The sequence below is a fragment of the Macrobrachium nipponense genome, chromosome 26, assembly GCF_015104395.2.
Source record: "Macrobrachium nipponense isolate FS-2020 chromosome 26, ASM1510439v2, whole genome shotgun sequence".
NCBI classification, from domain to species: Eukaryota; Metazoa; Arthropoda; class Malacostraca; order Decapoda; family Palaemonidae; genus Macrobrachium; species Macrobrachium nipponense.
In genome coordinates this window covers 58,794,254-58,814,875 of record NC_087215.1, presented here as the reverse complement: position 1 = coordinate 58,814,875, position 20,622 = coordinate 58,794,254, and the positions used below count along the sequence as shown (strand labels likewise).

General features: G+C 44.9%; 1 protein-coding gene across 2 annotated transcripts in view; it reads left to right on the top strand.

Annotated features, from left to right (window-relative positions):
• The window catches only part of LOC135200304 (lysophospholipid acyltransferase 7-like), a 137,298-nt gene that overhangs the window by 61,580 nt on the left and 55,096 nt on the right, over positions 1 to 20,622 (top strand). Inside the window, exon 2 of one of the 2 annotated variants that reach the window (XM_064228839.1) lies at positions 20,189 to 20,318. In XM_064228839.1, the coding sequence (XP_064084909.1) occupies positions 20,189 to 20,318 (130 nt within the window). Of the gene's footprint in view, positions 1 to 20,188; positions 20,319 to 20,622 lie in introns of those variants that run through there. The other variant, XM_064228840.1, reaches the window with a different exon arrangement.

Here is a 20,622-nt window from a genome sequence, read left to right as displayed (position 1 = left end):
TATTTTGCATAAGATTATATATTTCATGAAGATCAACTTCCAATTGAGAGATAGGACGAATTAGATACATATAGATGAAAACATCTGTCCAAGTGTTGTTAGTGGTGCGGAAATATTAATTGGAATGTCGTTCTCAGCATGGTTAGCAGGATAGTGTAAATGTGGTGGGGGAGTTTGTGCCCCACTTGTACCTCCTGAGTAATTTGAGACCAGTTTACGAAGTGCTCTGTCCCACTACTCTCTTTCATCTTAATTCTTTTTAAGCCTTGCATGAGTTGGACAGTTAATGGCCACCAGCCACTTATTTCTCCTTTCCTTGTCACTTTTGCTGGAATACAAAACCAGGATACTAGGCTTCCCTTTCCCAACCTATTCGTGCCTCTTACAACAACACATGACTGGACCGTTGCTTATAAATAAGGCGCAGATTAAACTTGAATGATCAATGCTCGTGATACGGTAGAAAATGGAAATGGCTCTTTTGCCCACCAGCAGTGTTATTGTTTGGAAAATGACTGTGTTGATAATGTCACGTTGGTGAACTCTATAACACATTATTATACTAAAGTCAAGGGGATATTGCAAATTTGTTGTTATGTTCTGAGAGATTTTTACCAGTTTTTGTTTAAGCTTTAACATTGATTCCCATGAGGCTGCCCGGTCCCAAACATGACACTCATTGGCGTGACTGTAGTATTAAAAAGGGATTTTTGACTAAGGAAAAATCTATTTCTGGGCGATTGGCTCGGTGTCGCCCGCGAAATATCCTTTAATCTATTATTTCTAGGGCAAATGTACTAACACATACCAGAGAATAAATAAATAAAGAAAAAAGGTCAGTATAACTGACTCGCTCAACCCCCCCCCTCCCAGAGGGTGTCGTATGAACACTATGGCGAGTGAGACCCCAATACCACGAGCCAAATGCCAATAGAATTCTCCCACTACAAAATCCCCCAAGAGGAGAGCCGACCCACAGAGTGGGCAGCACAACTACTACTACTCTCATCCCCATGCTGCCGACTGCTGCGCCTCTGGTGGCCATCCTGAAGTTAGCAGACAATCTTGGCGATGGGACGGGTAGGGCGGGATTTCGCTGGCGACACGAGCCAATCGCCCAGAAATAGATTTTTCCTTACGTCAAAATCCCTTTTCTGGGCTCAGCTCGTGTCGCTGCGCGAAATCGTACCAGAGAAATAGCACAAGATTGTAAAGAATTGAACAAAATACAAAGAGGTCTCAAATAAAAGATAAATAAAATTAAACGAATATAATTGCTAATAAGGATACATATACACAGTGATACAAAATAGAAATATTGCTTAAATTACACTTAATTCTAATAATATTTTCTTAACTTAAGGTAATATACATATATACAGGAGAAATATGTCATATATGTACAAAAATGGTATCTGTGTAAAGCTATGTATCAAAACATTCTAAAGCAATTAATATAAAGTTGAATAAAACAAACTCAATAATAATAATATATAAAGGAATGTATATGACTTAATATACAAAACCCGTAACCATTACAATAAGATGTCATCTCCTAGCATAAAAATAAGGAGATGACATCCACGAGATCAATATCCATCATCAAATGTGGGTGTCCCTAGCAAAAAAAATAAGGGACACCCACTACATCCATCATAAAAGCAGCTAAGACACAAGTGACCGAATAAATGAACAAGGCAGGAATAGACGAACTGTTGGGTGAGGCAGGTAGAAAGGAGGACTGGATCTTCTACTAAAGATTAGTCAGAGTCAGGGGAAACTATGTTCCCCGCTGCAACTGCTGAAAATTTCAGAGCTTCCAAGGACTTTAAGTAATGACGTTTGAACACTGTCGGCGATTTCCATCCAGTATACTTTTTCAACTCATCGAAGTTCATATGTTGGAAATAGTTAATTGAGGTGGCTACTGCCCTGACATCATGTGCTTTTTGGGAAAGAGTCATGATTGGCTTGTTTAATGAAGTACAGGATTTTGTTTTTGCCATGATGCCTTTAATAGATAAAGGAAGGCCACCCCTTTTTTCTCTTCTTAAAGAGAGGACCCGATGATGATGAGGAGGTCCTAGATAGAAAGGCTCGTAAGGCTGAAACTGGGCAAAGAGATACATCTTGTGGAAGGGGTAGTACCTTCCATGGTTCCCACCTCATCAAAGGATCTTCATTCTTTGCTATAAAGCTACTTTCCGGAGAAAGTAGCACTTCCCTGTGGGAAGGAACTGAATATGGATCCGGATCTCTGGATAGAACGCCGACAGTTCTGAAATTCTAGCTCCTGAGGCCAAGCTTAATAAAAATAGGGTTTTTCTTAAGAGCATTATAAACGAGCATTGTGTCATTATTGGTTTCTGAAGCCAGCTTAGAAACATCATTTAAGAACCATGATAACTGACGTAGGCCTTACCGAAGGCCTAAGTCTAGCACATGCCTTGGGAATAGACGAGAAGTAGGAGTCTGCAAGTCTATGCTGAACCCAAATTGAAAAATCTTTTCAAGGCTGACTTGTTTGTCGTAATTGTGCTAGCTGCTAAGCCTTTTCAAATAAAGATCTGAAAAAGGATATAGCTGAATTGATTGTCATGATCCTAATATCTGATTCTTTCAGGAAGGTTGCTAACTTTTGACAGCAGCATCATACTGTCTCAAAGTTGAATCTCTTTTATCGGATTCCAAGAAGAGAATATTCTGAGGGTCAATATTCGCATCCCTTTTTGCTGCAAACTTCATGAAATCCATAAAGTTAGGGTTTTGAGAATCCCTGAGGAAGCGAACACAGTCTTCATTTGTACTGACTGGGAGAGCCTGGGATTGGGGATCCGAAGAGGGCGAAGACCCAGTTCCAGAATGAGAGGGTACCAATTGCTCTTCGGCCAGTCTGGGGCTACTAGAGCCACTTGACCCTTGAATGTCCTGAGTTGTTTAAGACTTTCATGAGAAGATTCAACCGGAGGAAAGACATAAATCTTCTCCCGTTGTTCCAGTCCTAGAGCCAAGGCGTCCGTGGCATAGGCTAGAGGTCCAGGTTGGGGGCCACATAACACGGGAGTTTGTGGTTCGTTTGAGATGCGAAGAGATCCACCTGTAGACCTGGAACTCTCTGAAGAATCCATTGGAACGAACTGTTGTCCAGTGACCATTCCGACTCTAGAGGTACTGATCGGGATAGAGCATCTGCTATGACGTTTCTCACTCCAGCTATATGAGTGGAGGAGAGATGCCAACTGAACTTGTCCGCCAGGGAGAAGATGGCTACCAGGACGTGATTTAGATGACGTGACTTGGAGCCTCCTCTGTTTACACAATGTACCACCACTGCGCTGTCCAGACTAGCTTTATGTGGGAGTACTTTGGCTGCATAACTTTTTTAGAGTCAAGAACACTGCCATTGCTTCCAGTACGTTTATATGGAACTGACGGAACTGGGGTGACCACGTTCCTTGAACCTTTTTGAACTGGGAATATCCTCCCCAACCGCTTAATGATGCGTCTGTGTGGATGGTGATCCCTGGTGGAGGAAAACTGAAGGGGCACTGACACCGACAAGTTCTTGACTTTCGCCCACGGTCGGAGTCGATTCTTTAGAATCAGAGGGACTGAGGATAATTTGTCCCTGGACCTGACATTTGCGCGTGAGCGCCAGATTCTGGTTAGGTCTTTCAGTTTGGCTTTCATTAAGATGTTCGTCACTGATGCAAACTGGAGGAGAACCCAAGATCCTTTCCTGGGATCTTCTTGATGCCAGTTTGTGACTCAGAAATTGTTTGGACTGATTTCGCTATTCCTTTCTTTTGGATGATGGAATCGACAGAGTATGGGGAGGAAAGATTCCATTGAATGCCTAGCCACTGAAAGTTTGACTCTGGGGTGAGTCTTGACTTGGTCCTGTTTATCTTGAAGGCCTCCGATAGAATTCCAGGAAACTGAAATTACTTTCAGTGCTTGCTTGTTGCATTCCTCGACTGTTGAAGCCCAGATCAACCAATCGTCAAGATACGCTACTACCATAATCCCTTGCGATCTGACGTTGTTGAACTACTACTTCCGCCAGCTTCGTAAACAAACCCACCCTGGGTGCTACGTTGAGCCCGAAAGGAACTACCTTGAAGGAGAATGTCTGGTCTCCTATCTTGAAGCCCAGATGGACGGAACGTAATGTCTTGCAATGGTAGGGATATGATAGTAAGTCTGTAAGATCGATAGAGGTGGTGACCCGCCACGGGAAGAATAAGGTCCGTACCTGCGAGATCGTGAGCATCTTGAACTTGTCGCAGCGAATGGCTAAGTTAAGCGGGACAAGTCTAAGTATTACCCTTCTTTTTTGTGAGCCTTTCTTTGGCACGCTGACAAGCGTCCTTGAAATTTTAACCTTTTGACTCTCGCTATAGCTCCTTTCTGAAGGAGATCCTCCGCATACTCCGTCAGTTCCTTGGAAGGAAGTTGGCGGAAAGGTCTGGATGGGGTGGGGGGGGTTCGTTAACCAGCTCCAACCCAGGCCTTTTGACACAATGCTCTGAGCCCACTTGCTGAAGTTCCACCGGTGGCGAAAGTGAAACAGCCTCCCTCCTACCTGAAATTCCTCAATGGTTCTGGTAGCCTCCTCGGCCTCCCCTGAAATGTTTTCCCCCTATTAAAAAGGGATCTCCCGATCCTCTCCCACGAAAGGATCGCTTACCTCTGACCTCCCTTACCCGAGCGGTCATACTTCTGTGAAGCTTGACTCTCGAAGGCTTGATTGTAAGCTGGAGAGAGGGCGTAAGAGGTGGAGGGCTGAGGCTGAGGGAGATAACGTAAATCGGCTGCTGATTGAGCCTTTGAAGTGGAAGGTTGGGCTGTTTGCACTAATGGGAACAGCCGGAACTTGCTGAGAAAAGCGTGGCTGCTTTTTCTGGTAGGGCTGGAAACGTCTGGGTTTCTTTGCCTTTGACCCTTACCCCTAGCTGCTAGATCTTGCTGCCTCTTGGCCGTAAGACCCCAACGTCCCTTAAGGGCTCTGGTTCAACCTCGTAGCCTCTGACTGAACCTCCTTCACCATCGCTTCTGGGAAGAGGTCTGCTCCCAGATGCTCGACGCAAGTAACCTATTCGGTTCGTGCGAATAGTTGCTTCTTGTAGGACATGCTTCCTACAATTCGTCCTAGCAGTGGCAAACTCAAACATATCTGACTGTACGTTTGAGTCAGGGATTTGGTCATAAGCTTGAAGAGCGGTTCTGAACCATAGGCTATGGTAGCCCAACCTCGGTCATAGCCATGGAATTAATAGATCTGGCTAACCGCGATTTGGCGTCAAATTCAGCCTGAATAAGGCTATCTGGAAGCCTAGGTAGCTTTTCACCAAACTGCTCCATAGCACAGTCCGGTTTGAGTTTGGGCCAGTGAGAAGGTGTTAGGTAAGTATTCCCCACAAATTCTCCGGCTGAAGGAAGTAACGGAGATGTAGGATCTGCTTCCTTCAGTTGAGGCATGGGGTATCCCCCTTCTGGGCCGCTGGAATGGTAGACGTCGCGATCTTTGTCAGGAAAGGGAGCGGGTAACTCTCATCCATCGTAAAGATCGTAAACGGACTCTTGAAAGGTTGGATTTTCGTATTGGAACAATCCATGTCCTCTAGACACCTGAGCCATTCTCTCTGAGCCTGGTCACGTGAATAGAGGACTGTCTCCTTTGGTACTTTATCATCCCGAGTCATGGCTGAGGCGGTGAGCCTTGCGTAGCCGATGAACGGAGGCCTGAAGGGTCTTCTTCGGGTAGAACTACGAGTCCTCGATCCTCCGAGTTCCACATTCCGGGATAGAAATGAGTCCGTCTTGGAAGGGGGCGTATGACGCTACTCTCCAAGGGTTTGTTCATTGAGAACGGAGGTAGAGGAGTCATACGGGGAAGCTGGGCTCCACCTGTATTGAAAGGTGGAGGAGAGGCTAGAGCAGCTTGGCTCAGTCCGTCTATAATGCTGTCTTGAGAGGTAATCCTACCGACAACCGAGAGATCATTTGTTCCATGCTACTTTTCAGAGACCCAACCAGGTCGCCCACCTGTTGTAACAGACCAGCATTGGAGTATCCAAAGCCGGAGCTGCTGCGGAGGTGGAGGGGTGGCTCTGAATTGGAACCAACAAGGGTAGCGGAACTGACAACTCCGCCGGAGTGTGAGATCTCTCTCTGGAGGATTTACTCCTCGAGGACTTAGAGCCGGACCCAGAAGCTTTAGATCTCTCTGCTCCGGATTCCTAGCCGGAGACTTACGAGAAGAGGATGACGCCGAAGCCGTCTTCTTAGACGACGACGACGTCTTCGTCAAGGATTTCACTGCTTGACCCTTGACCTTGGGTCTAACTGAAGCGTCAGGAGGAGTATGTAATTTCAGTTACCCGTAAAGCCTTGGAAGGATGGAGAGGTTGCAGGAGTAGAAGAAGCAGTTGCACCCAAGGGTATCCTTGGGTGTTACCACCTTGACCTACCTCGACCAACAGGTCGTCTACACTACCATAGGTTCTACATTAATATCCAACGTCGCGACTTCCGAGGAGATGTCCTGGCCTTGGTCAGTCAATGAGGCAGCCAGCTGTTGTGCTGGATGAAGGCGATAGTCGGGGCCGCCTCTACTGGGTCGACGTTACTGTCGCCTTGCCTCCGGGGAAGATTAGTACCGCCAACCTTTTCTCCGAATGTAGGGCATACCCTTGGCGGTTGTTCTTCCCGAAACCGCCCGACCCAGGCCCGCAGGGTTGCCAGTGCGGTATCCCTCACGGCCGGCGCCTGGAAGAGAGGGTATTGATTAGATTTAAGAATAACTTAAAACTAAAGCTAACTTAAAGCATAACTTAAAATTATAGGGGCTATAAAGGCCCCTTGAATTTACCTTAAGTTAGAGTGATTGATGTAAAACTTAAGCACTATAAACAGATGAGGACCAGCTACCGGAGATGGAATACTTACCACGTCTAAAAGCTGGCTCACCAGATCGTAACATATGGTACACGTTTCATGGTACCAGACCTGGATGTCCCCGGCGGCGGAGTCGCGCATGGAGCATGGGACGGCAAACTTCGTGTCCCACATGGGTCCTGAAGTGTGGCGGCGCATCCCGGATGCTCACAGTTGGTGGTCTGTAAGTGAAAAGACACATGAGTATCTTAAAGAATATCACTTACAGGCTAAAGGGACGAGAAGGAACTCCGTTGCATGCCGGAGCTCGGAAAAAAGTTTGGGCATAGCCCTCCCTTAATCGCCTGAATAGGCTATAACCCCGGAGGTATCCGGTGAACATGAAGGGAGGGGGAATGTTTAAGGTACTAAGATAAACTTAATAGTTTAACATAATAGATCTTAAACCTAAAAGCTCGAACGTACCGGACTAAGTCCAGTGCGTGGCGGAGTGTATAACTCAGTGAAACGGAGAGGTTAGAAGGGACCGACTGTATGTTCCGTCCACCCCGTGGGGTAGACTAGCACCATTCCGCTGGATGCCAGGTCTCCGGTGGTAAAGGAGCCCTAGTAAGGTGGGAAAGAGCAAGGGGCAATACAGGACTCGGGCTAGTAACGGAGCGACGGAGTAGTAATGGAGGGGGGGAAAGGCCAGTCCCCCCCACCTTACCATCCGACCGGACCGAGAAGCCGGAGAGGTCGAGTCCAGTCTGGGTCTGTCCCGTCCCTCTACCCCCTCCGCCTGGGGGAGAGAGGGAGGCAGGCTCGGGGTATGTGGGAGCGAGCATGGGCAGGGCCTACCCACCCCCCCCGACCCTATGGAAGAGCGGGAGGGGAGAAAGGTGACTGGACAGGCGTCTGGCTGCCTCGTGATCACATAGTGACCACGGGGCGATAAGAACAACAACTAAGCCTAGAACATAACCAACTGATCAGAGAGATGCTATCGGGAAGCAACCGAGCTGAAAAGCGGTAACATAAAGGCCCAATGGGCCATGACCTAGGCTAAGCGAGCCAGACGCCTAACTAACCTAACAAATATCACATAAATAATACAAATGAATAATAAAATGAAAGAAAGAAAACAAAATAGTAGGAGAAAAAATCCAGGAGTGTACGACTAACCCGAAGGCAAGGCTACCACTCAAAGCTAGCCGGGGCCGATACTAAGAGCCGTGGCTAGGGTCTGGATGGAAGAGCCTACATAAGGTAAAAGACATGCATGCATGACAAAACCGTGTAGACCGTACCCTAAACAAAGCGGATAATAAAAAATAGAGCGTACAAAAGCAAGGGGATGTTCTGGGTAATGGTGGGCGACCCAGAACGGACCCACCACGAGGCAGAACCATGCTGCCATGCTTCGACCAAATAAAAACGGCAAATACGTGCTCAGGGCCGGAAAAAACAATTAGCAATAAACACTGAGTACTTAACTTAGCTGCTGCGATGGCTGCACGCTCCATGGTAATAATAAAAATCCAAAGGAAAGGGCACAAAAACACAGAGAAGAAAATGGCACGTGTGTATCGTGTGCACTAACTGAAAAGGATGGCCACCAGAGGCGCAGCAGTCGGCAGCATGGGTATGGAGTAGTAGTAGTTGGTGCTGGCCCACTCTGTGGGTCGGCTCTCCTCTTGGGGGATTTTGTAGTGGGAGAATTCTATTGGCATTTGGCTCGTGGTAGTGGTCTCACTCGCCATAGTGTTCATACCGACACCCTCTGGGAGGGTGAGCGAGTCAGTTATACTGACCTTTTTCTTTATTTATTTATCTCTGGTATGTGTTAGTACATTTACCCTAGAAATAATAGATTAAAGGATATTTCGCGCAGCGACACGAGTGAGCCCAGAAATAAATTTTATACATTTTCAGACCTTACTCATTATAAAATTATACTTATGAGTCCTATATAAACCAAGTAACATCGAGACACTAACATCCACTTGCTGAAATTTACCTAGTTAAAGGATAAGCTATGTCTTAACTTAATCTAAGGTGGGACATCTTATTATTCTTACCTGAGTCAGGAGGAGTAGAAGGCTTCTTGATGATTTATAGCATTGATACCATTCTTGATATGGAGTGTTTTTGTTCTTAAATCTAATATGCTTAATATGAAAAAGCTTATAAAATCTCTCAAAAACTTATTGTCACTGAGATATGTATTGATGAATGTAGTTACCATCCTCGACTTTTCTATGTTAAGTTTTCTGTGTTTATTTATGTACTTGCAAGTAAGGTGCTTGATCAGAGTTTGTTTGTCTAGGTGAGTAATGGGTACAGAATCCTAGTATATATTTTCATCATCTTGCATTATTTTTATCTGGGAGTGTGTGTACAAGTACAATGCTGAAACCTGATTGTTATTTTTTGCTAAATTTCACCAGGTAAGTGGGACCTTGGATTTCAGGTGTTGCCTAAAAAATGAACTTCAGTTTTTTCAGTCATGAGTCCTTTGGTTTTTGCAGAATGTATAACCTTTTTCAGTTTCAGGTCTGAGTCTTTGGTTTTTGCAGATGTTGAACACTGACTTCAGGTTTTCAGTTTCATTTTGAGTTCCTGGGCGATGTTATAACTTCGTTTTCAGTCATGTCCTTTGGTGCAGATGTATAACTTCAGTTTTCGTGAATGAGTCCTTTGGTGCAGATGGTATAACTTCAGTTTTCAGTCATGATTCCTTTGGTGCAGATTTATAACTTCAGTTTTCAGTCATGAGTCCTTTGGGTTGGCAGATGTATAACTTCAGGTTTTTTCAGTCATGAGTCCTTTGGTGCAAGATGTATAACTTCATTTTTCAGTCATGAGTCCTTTGGTGGCTGATTTTGTATAACCTTCAGTTTGCAGTCCATTAGTCCCTTTGGTGCAACCATTTTGTATAACCTTCAGTTTATTTCCAGTTTTCGATGAGTCCCTTTGTGGGCAGATGTATAACCTTCAGTTTTCAGTCATGAGTCCCTTTGGTGCTTGATATAAACTTCAGTTTTAGTTCATGATCCTTTGGCTGATGTATAACTTTCAGTTTTTTCAAGTCATTGAGTCCTTTGGCAGATTGTAATAACTTCAGTTTCAGTCATGGTCCCCTTTGGTGCAGATGTTAACTTCAGTTTTCAGTCATGAGTCCTTTGGTGCAGAATGTAATAAACCCCTTCATTTTCAGTCATGAGTCCTTTGGGGCTGATGTATAACTTCAGTTTTCAAGTCATGAGTCCTTTGGCTGATGTATAACTTCAGTTTTTCAGTCATGAGTCCCTTTGGCAGATTATAACTTTCGTTTTAAGTCATGAGTCCTTTGGTGCAGATGTAAACTTCAAGTTTTCAGTCATGGTTCCTTGGTGCTGATGTATAACTTCAGTTTTTTTCAGTCATGAGTCCTTTTGGTGCTGATGTTAAAAACTTCAGTTTTCAGTCATGAAGTCCTTTGGTGCTGATTATAACTTCATTTTCCAGTCATGAGTCCTTTGGTGCAGATGTATAACCTTCAGTTTTCAGTCATGAGTCCTTTGGTGGCAGATTTGGTAATTCACTGTTTTTCAAGTCAGAGTCCTTTGGTGGCCAGATGTATAACTTCAGTTTTTCAGTCATGAGTCCCTTTGGTGCTTTGATGTATAACTTCAGTTTTTCAGTCATGATTCCTTTTGGTGCTGGATGTATAACTTCATTTTTCGTCATGAGTCCTTTGCTGTGTATAACTTCATTTTTCAGTCATGAGTCCTTTTGGCAGATGTATAACTTCAGTTTTCAGTCATTAGTCCTTTGGTGCAGATGTTAATACTTCATTTTTTCGTCATGAGTCCTTTGGTCAGGGATGTATAATCTTCAGGTTTTTTTCAGTCATGAGTCCTTTGGTGCGATGTATAACTTCGTTTTCAGTCTGAGTCCTTTGGTGCAGGATGTTATAACTTCAGGTCGTCATGAGTCTTTGGTGCAGATTATAACTTCATTTTCAGTCATGAGTCCTTGGTGCAGATGTATAACTCAGTTTTCAGTCATGAGTCCTTGCGGTGCAGATGTATAACTTGTTCTAGATAATTTATGTTTTGGCTTTATCACATAATTTCACATGAATTTTTTTTAGTGTGTTTTGCACATTTCTCAATTTCCCTTTGTTAGTAAATTTAGCTTTTATGGGGGACCAGAAACTTGGTTTTTGGATTGAAAAAATATTAGCTAAATGAAATACAGGGATGTAGGCTATTGTAATATCCCCATGGTACTTTTGAAGTTTTTCATTCTGTGCCAGGGTGAGATTTGTTGAATGTTTTTAAAGTAGTAAGTTGAGGGAAGTTTTAAGGGCTGCCAAAACCCTCTTGGACAGATAAGTACCAGACAACCCTAGGTTAGATTGTGGTCTTTAGGTTTAGGTCACAATCCTCTTATTTTAATTTGCAGTGTTATCTTAGGTTGGGGGTGGGTGAGGGGTAAAGCTTCCCTGGCCAGGGAAGGACCTGGTAACCCAGGTTAGGTTAGGTTAGAATAGACCCCAGTATTTCACTTATTTTGTGTGTTCCCCCACCCAAAAACCACAGTTTCTTACAGTGGTCCCCAGTAATTGCAGGAAATAAGGGGGTCCGGTATTTGTAAACTTGTTAAAGTGCTACCAAAATAAATGTCCCCCCCCAAAAAAAATGCTAAAACATAGGAAAATCATATTTCAGTTCCTTAATACAATTACGTATTGTTAAAAGTAGAAATATACTACTTTCTTCCCTGATGTTCAGACCCACGTGAGGTTGAAAAAAAGCATACCAGCCTATATAAGGAAGCACATATATGCTGCATTTTACAGGGAAAATTTGGCTTATCTCATCCAAATACAACTGCAGATCATACCATAGTAAGCTATGCTCATGTTTAGGTCTTTGATATAACTGTAAAACCTTACATTAGGAACTAATAAAAAACATTGCTTTTCATCAGCAATTTCCTTAACAAATATAGGATGATACTGTACTTGAAAAATTATAACCGACACAAATAAGTTTTTTAGAACTAGGGTTGATATTATGGTTACCTACTTATGTTTATTATGATATATGTTTCAGATGAGCGTGGCCTCATCATGACTCTGTTTATTATGACGTATGTTTCAGATGAGCTTGGCCTCATCATCACAGCAATTGCCAATTATATCATTAGATAAAATACAGAGAATCTTAAATAGATACACTTAATGGCCATATACAAATTTTCCTTTACTTGTGCAAAATAATCATGCTGTCAAAGTAATCATCTGAACATTGTTCAGGTCTTTACTTAAGGAAAAAAACTTTTTGTTAGAGTCAGTAAATGTGTCTCTTCCCTTGTTCAAGTACATTTTTGCAACATCATTCATAAGTGTACAAAAACAAACCTAACATGACACCTTAATGTGGTCCAATTTGTGCATGAAATTGATTATAGTACCAGCAATAACAGGTAAACTAACTAGGGAAGCCTGTAACCAATTGTTGAGGTGGTCAGCATGGATCCAGTCAGTAAAGACCCAACCTAGCCATGTTAAGCTTAGTTGTAGAACTAGCCAGTACATAAATTCCATGTCTTCAAGGTTTTATTCATCAGTAATTCGTTTATTATCATAGTTTCCGAGTAAAAGTGGCATAGTGTATATGTTTTAGCAAAAGAGGGCTGAGATAAAGACTTGAACTGAAAACTGCAAGCCATATTGAACTTGCTTGCAGTAAAACCCTTTGAGGAGATTATACCCTAAGGAAAATGACCTCATACCCAACTATGAATGGAATATGTTTGTGTACTGTTATATATTTGTATTGTGATACAAATTTTTTTTATAGCTTTTAAACCAAGTGCTTTGCATAGATCAGTCAGTTTTCCAATTTATTTTGTCAGTATTTTTATGATGTTAAGGTAGGAAAGTATCATTGATATTTGCTACATTTTGTGTTTCACTAGTAACAGAATGCAATTCATCTCCTGAGTACAATGTCAGGCAGTCTCTCACTTACTGACAGCATTGGTTAACGGTGTTTCGGTATTATGGTGCTAGGCTAGCGACATCATTAACCAGATTTTTCAGTGCCGGCAAGCGATTTTTTTGATGCTGGTAAAAGCGGTTTATCAGCATCGGTAATGAGTTCATCATCGTTGGTAAGCGTTTGTTTATCAGCCCCTATAACCAGATAATGCCGCCATTAAAACGGTTTTTTGTTCATGAAACTTACCTGTCAGATATATATATAGCTGTATTTTCCGAGTCCGACAGAAATTAAAAAACTTACGACACACGTAGTGGGAGTCAGGTGGTTAGTACCCATTCCCGCCGCTGGGAGGCGGGTATCAGGAATCATTCCCATTTTCTATTCATAATTTTTCTGTCGCCGGTGTTGTAAACACAGTTTTCAGCACCTCCGTCTTGAATTTAGGAAACTTGGCTACTATAATCCCCTTTTTGATTTTTTGGTATCTTGACTTTTGGATCGGTGGCTAGGCACACGTTAATTGTTGGATTTGATTGATTTTGGCTTGATTTCTCTTTAAATAAGATGTCTGGTTCTAGTTCGGCTAGCGCCAGGTTTTGTACCAAGAGTGATTGTCGAGGTAGGCTACTGAAAGCATCAGTAGACCTCATACTTTGTGTAAGAGTTGCAGAGAGCATGATTGTATGTATGAAAAGTCGCTGCAAGGAATGTGAGTGTCTTTCTGATTCTGGATGGAGAGCGTATGAGTACCATATCTGAGTAAGCTTGAACGGGATAGGTTAAGGAGGTCTTCCTCCAGGAGCGTTTCAGGTAAACGTCAGGAAGTTCATGTTTTCTCCTACTAACCCTCCTGTTTTAATCACTACTCCTAACCCTGTAGTGTTGCCTTCGGGCCTGAAACAGTGTCTGTGGAGGGTAATACCCTTACACTATCTTAGAGTCGATTCGTAATTTAGAATCTAAAGTGCTCGCCTTAGAAGGCAAAAGTAAAGGTGCAAAGTGCAGTGACAGTGGCTCCTTCGTTGGTGGAGGGTGCGTCAGATCGGCCCCATTTCGCCTCTAGCCTTAGATCCGCTGCCGGACTCCCAGGGTTTTCCGGGAGAGGGCATGTCAAAAGCCGCAGGAGGGTTTACGGGGTAACGCCCACCGATCTGACGTGCCTTCGGCAGTAATCTGTTGACGTTACACAGACTGCCAAGGAGCGTGCGCGTGCACGTCTCCTGAAAGAGTGTTTCTCTTCTTCAGAGGCTTCCTCCCCGCACAAGGGGTGGTACTCTCATTCTGTTTCACGCCCGCTGAAAAGGAGCGTTGGTGATCGTGACGCTTCACGTCCAGTTTTGGCTCTCGAGAGGCGATCATCGCCTGAGAGTGTGTTCGCAGCCTTCCCGCCACAGAAGAAGCGTAAGGAGTCATCGGATGAGTGACTTTGTTGAGCGCCCCAGTCGCTCTCGAGGCGCGTGCTACGGGCAGTTTCTGTGGGAGAAAGAAGAAGGTCGTCCCCTCGCCCCTCGTCTTCTCACAGGATCAGCCCGTCACCTGACAAGGAATCCTCTCCTACTGAGAAGATCCTGCGCTCTTTGCAGCAACAGCTTGCTGATGCTCTTGCTAAGAAAGGGACGCAACCACGTCCCAGGAGAAAGGATGACCGTCTGCCTGTGAAGAGATCTAGAAGGTCTCCCTCTCCTCTCCTCGCTCGTCTATCTCTCCACTTTCTTCGCCTGCAAGAGTTCGTGCGACTCCTCCCCAGCGGCTCTCTGGAGGACGTGAAGATGGATTTTGCTCGCTCTGCGCATGAAGCGGTATTACCCGCTCGTAAGCTTGCGGTGCGAGAGCTCGATACTTGCGTGAACGCATCGGTTGGCAACGTTCCACGATCCTAGACGCTCGGTAATCGGAAGCCAAGCGAACGCCAGTGGCGGATCTAAGAGTGCACCAGCGGAAGCAGAGCGCGGCGCGAGATGTTAAGCGCGCTTTAGGTAAAATGTCATTCGCACGCCAGTGGACGCAAGCGTGCGCCAGCAGACGCCAGCAGCGCGCGAGTGGACGCATCCCGCGCTAGTTGCAGCCAGGCGTGCGCCAGTGGACGCCATTTGTGTGCGCCAGCGGACGCCAGGTGTGCGTCCAGCGGACGCGGTAGGGTGGACGAAGATGTGGATTTTCGTCGTCTCCCACCTGTGATGAGACTTTGCAAGTTACTTCGGGTCTTAGAGATACGACCGGAGTTTCTATTAAGGAGTCAGCTTTGACCTTCCACTTCACAGCAACGCGCCTCTTTGGAAACTTAGACCAGATAGTCTTAGTCCAGCCTTATTTCCTCCAACTTCACCTGTGTCGGAAGCAGAGGTTAGCGACGCTTCGGTTGAAGTGGATGATGAGAAACCTGGCGGCAGTCTCTTCCGACTACCAGGTATTGACCCGTTTTCTTCAATCAGAGTTTGGAGATACGTTTCACCCGGAAGCTCCTCGCTCTCCTCCTTCACAACTTTCTTCTTCCAAGATCAACAAGGTCTCGGCATTTGTCAGAATGAAGAAGTCCCTTTCAACTAAGAGGGCTTTTCGTAAGGTCCATGACTGGATGGAGAAAAGGAAGTCTCAGGGAAAGACTTCTTTTGCCCTGCCACCTTCGAGACTTAGTGGGAAGGCTGGCATTTGGTATGAAATGGGAGAAGACGTAGGTATTAGACTTCCCTCGTCAGCTCAAGGAGACTTCGCTAGCATTGTGGATGCCTCGAGGAGGTCTCACCTGTCCTCTTCGAAAGTTTCCTGGTCTACTACGGAAATGGACTACCACCTTAAAGGCCTCTTTCGGACGTTAGAGGTCTTCAACTTTCTAGATTGGTGTTTGGGAGTTCTGGATGCCAAGTCTAGGAGTTCCGACTCGATTAGTCCTGGGGGAGCTGTCCAGCGTAATGTCGTGTATGGACAAGGCCGTCAGAGATGGTTCGGAGGAGCTTACAGCTCACTTTTGCACAGGGCTCTTGAAGAAGAGATCCCTGTTTTGCAATTTTACAGCTAAATCTGTCTCTCCGTCACAAAAAGCAGATTTGCTCTTCGCTCCGTGTTTTTCGGATCATCTCTTCCCCCAGGCTATGGTACAAAAGACATTGCTACCAGCCTACAGGAGGAAGGCCACGCAAGATCTCCTCGCACAATCTTCAACAAGGAGACCTGCGGTTCCTTCGTCCTCGGGAGTTTCGATTCTCAAGAAATCGAAGCCCTTTTGAGGTAGTTCTTCCTCGAGACCCAGCCCCTCGAGGAAGAGGCACTTCCAGAGCAGAGCCACTGCGCTTGCCAAGAACAAGAAGTGAAGCAGAAGTCCTTCAGTCACCGGTTGGAGCCAGGCTTCAGCTTTTTGGCGCAAGCCTGGGAAGAGAGAGGTGCGGACAATGGTCCTTGGACATCTTAAAGAAGGGTTACCGCGGATCCCGTTCCTGAAACCACCCCCGCTGTCTACGACACCCAGGGACATGTCTCCTTCTTATCGGGGAGAAAAGCAACAAGTGCTTTACGATCTTTAGATCAGATGATCGTGAAACACGCCGTAGAACAGGTCTCCGACCTGAATTCCCCCGGATTTTACAACAGACTGTTCCTGGTGCCAAAGCAGTCGGGGGAATGGCGACCGGTACTCGATGTCAGCAACCTGAACCTCTTTGTCATCAAGCAGAGGTTCAAGATGGAAACACCTCAGTCAGTGATGGGAGCCTTAAGACCGGGGGATTGGAGGGTGGCTTCACTAGATCTCCAGGAGTACGCGTATTTCCATGTCCCCATCCACCCCCAGTCCAGGAAATACTGCGGTTTGTCCTGAAAGGAAAAGTGTTTCAATTCAGGGCTCTCTGCTTTGGACTCAGCACTGCTCCCATGGTATTCACCCTACTGATGAAGAACATTGCGAGGTGGCTTCATCTTTCCAAAGTCAGGATCTCTCTCTACCTGGACGACTGGCTCATACGAGCCTCCTCGAAAGACCGGTGTCTGGAGGACCTTCACACGACCTTGTCTTTAACGAAGTCCCTGGGGCTTCTGGTGAACCTCGAAAAGTCATATCTGACCCCTTCTCAGTCTTTAGTCTATCTGGGGATTCAGATGGACTCAGTGGCTTTTCGGGCTTTTCCGTCCCAGGGGCGACAACTAGATTGCCTAAGCAAAGTGTCAACCTTTCTGGGGAAGGAATCATGCTCGGTGAGGGAATGGATGAGTCTGCTGGGGACCATTTCCTCACTGGAGAAGTTTGTTTCCCTAGGGAGGTTGCACCTCAGACCTCTTCAATTCTTCCTTGCGGACAATTGGTAAGCACCAAAACACTTTGGATTCGATTCTGGTGTTATCAGAAGAGGTAAAGGAACATCTAAGATGGTGGACCGACCCTTTGAAAGCTCTCAGAGGGTCTTTCCCTCAAGCTTCAGAACCCGACCCTAGTGTTGTTTTCCGAGCTCGTTCTTCCGCGGGGTGGGGGAAGCAACAAACTGGGGGGGGGTAGGTAAGTGTCAGGCACCTGGAGAGGGGAACAGGTGTCCTGGCACATAAACCTCAGGAGCTGGCAGCAGTTATCTGGCGCTCCAGTTCTTTCAGAACGAAGTCTCCGGCAATGTGGTGCAGATCAACTCGGACAACACCACAGCCCTGGCATACCTCAAGAAACAGGGAGGAACCCACTCTCGATCCCTGTTCTTCCTTGCAAAGGAGATCCTGTTATGGGCGAAGGCACACGACGTCTCTATCCTGACGAGATTCATATCAGGGGTAGAAAACGTCCGTGCAGATCTGCTCAGTCGACAAGGTCAACTTCTGCCGACGGAGTGGACCCTTCATCAGGAAGTATGCCAGAGGTTGTGGAAGTTGGATGGGATGTCCTCTCGTAGACATCTTTGCAACTTCCAGGACAACGAGACTCCCGCTGTACTGCTCACCAGTTCTAGACCCAGGAGCAGTAGCAGTAGACGCCCTTCTTTGGGACTGGACGGGACTAGACGTATGCCTTTCCCCCGTTCAAGGTCCTAGGGGAAGTAATAAGGAAATTCGCGGCATCAGAGGGAACGAGGATGACTCTCATTCATCGCCCCCTTCTGGCCAGCGACCGACTGGTTCACAGAGGTCATGTCTTTTCTAGTAGACTTTCCGAGGACTCTGCCTCCAAGGATAGATCTACTCAAACAGCCCCACTTCGAGAGGTATCACAAAAACCTCCCCGCTCTGAGTCTGACTGCGTTCAGACTATCCAGAAGTTGGCCAGAGCGAGGGGTTTTTCAAGACCTGTGGCGAAAGCAATCGCAACGGCGAGGAGACCTTCTTCTATTGCCGTATACCAATCCAAGTGGGCTGTTTTTCGGAGCTGGTGCAGGAAGAAAGGCATTTCCTCCACCTCTACCTCTGTGAGCCAGATCGCAGACTTCCTTCTCTACTTGAGGAATGAAGTTCGCTTAGCGGTGGCCTACGATAAAAGGCTACAGAAGTGTGCTTTCTGTAGTCTTTAGGCATAGAGGACTGGACTTAGCCAATAACAGAGACCTTCATGATCTTCTGAAGTCTTTCGAGACTTCGAAGGTACCTCAACCAAGAGTTCCTTCTTGGAACTTAGACATTGTTCTAAAGTTTTTGATGTCCAGTAATTTTGAACCTCTCAACTTAGCTTCGCTTAGAAACCTTACAAGGAAGACACTTTTTCTAACTGCTCTGGCGACGGCGAAGAGAGTTAGTGAGATCCAGGCTATAAGCAAGCATGTTGGGTTTAAGAACTCTGATGCTGTTTGTTCTTTAAGCCCTATGTTCTTAGCAAAGAACGAAAACCTGTCCAACCCTTGGCCCAAGACATTTGAAATCAAGGGTTTGACAGAGATCGTGGGTAATGAGCCAGAGAGAGTCCTGTGCCCTGTCAGGGCTCTCAAATTCTATTTAGACAGAACGAAGGACTGTAGAGGACCTTCGGGCAACTTGTGGTGCTCTGTTAAGAAGCCTGATCTTCCCATGTCAAAGAACGGCGCTTTCTTTCTTCTTGAGAGACACCATTAAGGAAGCTCATTCCACATGTAGTGATAGTGACATGAAGCTTTTAAAAGTGAATGCCCACGAGGTGAGGGCTATTTCGACCTCGATAGCCTTTCACAGAAATATGGCACTCAGTGACATTTTGAGTGCCACTATTGGCGGAGCAACTCGGTGTTCGCTTCACACTACCTGCGGGAGGTGAAAGCGACATACGAACATTGCTCGTCGCTTGGACATAACGTCCGCTGCAGACACCTTGTTTTTTGGGGGCAGGAGGTAAGACCTCACATCCTTTCCTTTAGTGGTTAGGTGAGCTTTTAATTGTGTGTGATTTTGGTTTGTGGGGTTGACGACCCGAGGCGGATCTCCCTTCTTTAGTCTAGTTTAGTGGAATACCTTTGGTAGACTAGGCCAGGTGGTTTTTTTACTTCGTTGCCCTCATTGTATGGTCAATGGTCTAGTCACATCGTGGTCATGCCCCCGTTGACAGATCATCTTGAGTGCACCAGCTATATAGGTCTCTACCTCGCTGGCAACTCTAGTAGCACAAAGCAGACTTACGCGGCAGTAACCACGAAGTCAGCTATGCTAACAGGTAAGGAATCAAGATATCATTTATCTGCATATATATGTTTCCTAAAATCTTCTATTCTGTCTACTCCCACCACCAAAGGTGGGATTCAGCTATATATATATCTGACAGGTAAGTTTCATGAACAAAATGATATTGTAATGATACAATTAAGTTTGTTCATACTTACCTGGCAGATATATATAATCAAGTACCTACCCACCTCCCCTCAGGAGACAGTGGAAATAAAAATTATGAATAGAAAATGGGAATGATTCCTGATACCGCCTCCCAGCGGCGGGAATGGGTACTAACCACCTGACTCCCACTACGTTGTGTCGTAAGTTTTTTAATTTCTGTCGGACTTCGGAAAATACAGCTATATATAATCTGCCAGGTAAGTATGAACAAACTTAATTGTATCATTACAATATCATTTCTGCATTTACACCGTCGTTAACCATTGACTGCCTGTACTATATATGAAGTTTGAAATGCATGCCTTACACAGCCTTTATGATTGTCATTTAAGCTTTCACCCATATAAGTTAGGTACAGTAATGGTTTTGATGTGAGGACAAATTTAATGTCAGGGTAATTTTTATTATTTTAACATCATTTAAAAATCAGTAACAAGATGCAGCATTAGGTAAAAGGTAATAAGTTTGTAGATTTCAATTTGGTAATGGAAGGAGTCCTTAATCTATATTGTTTAGAAAATTTTGAATTTAATTATTTCTTTCGTTTACAGTTTGTGCCATGTTGCCAGTTCTTCTGGAGTTTTTCCTATTTTATTTTTCCCTTCCGATGTTATGCACTACGTTGGATTTGAAATGCCACCTGCTCATACAAATGCCATACTAATGATGATTACACTAAAGGTACCTATATATTTTGAATATTTTGTTTGGTATATTATTACATTGTTTCTTGTCATTTTTTGAGCATGAGATAATAGGAAGTGCTTTGTACAAAACTTTTTACTTGCTTTTTATGTATTGTAATGTGTAAATGTTTCATTGGCATAATACTTAAACAGTGATAGAATTGCCCTAATACTTTTGGTGGGTAACATGTTAAAGAGTCTCATCAGAAAGGATACATCTAATTCATAAATGTAGCCCAAATTTGTGGAATAGTGGTTAAATTGAGAATGCCATATTTTTTTATTTTGTAGAAATAATA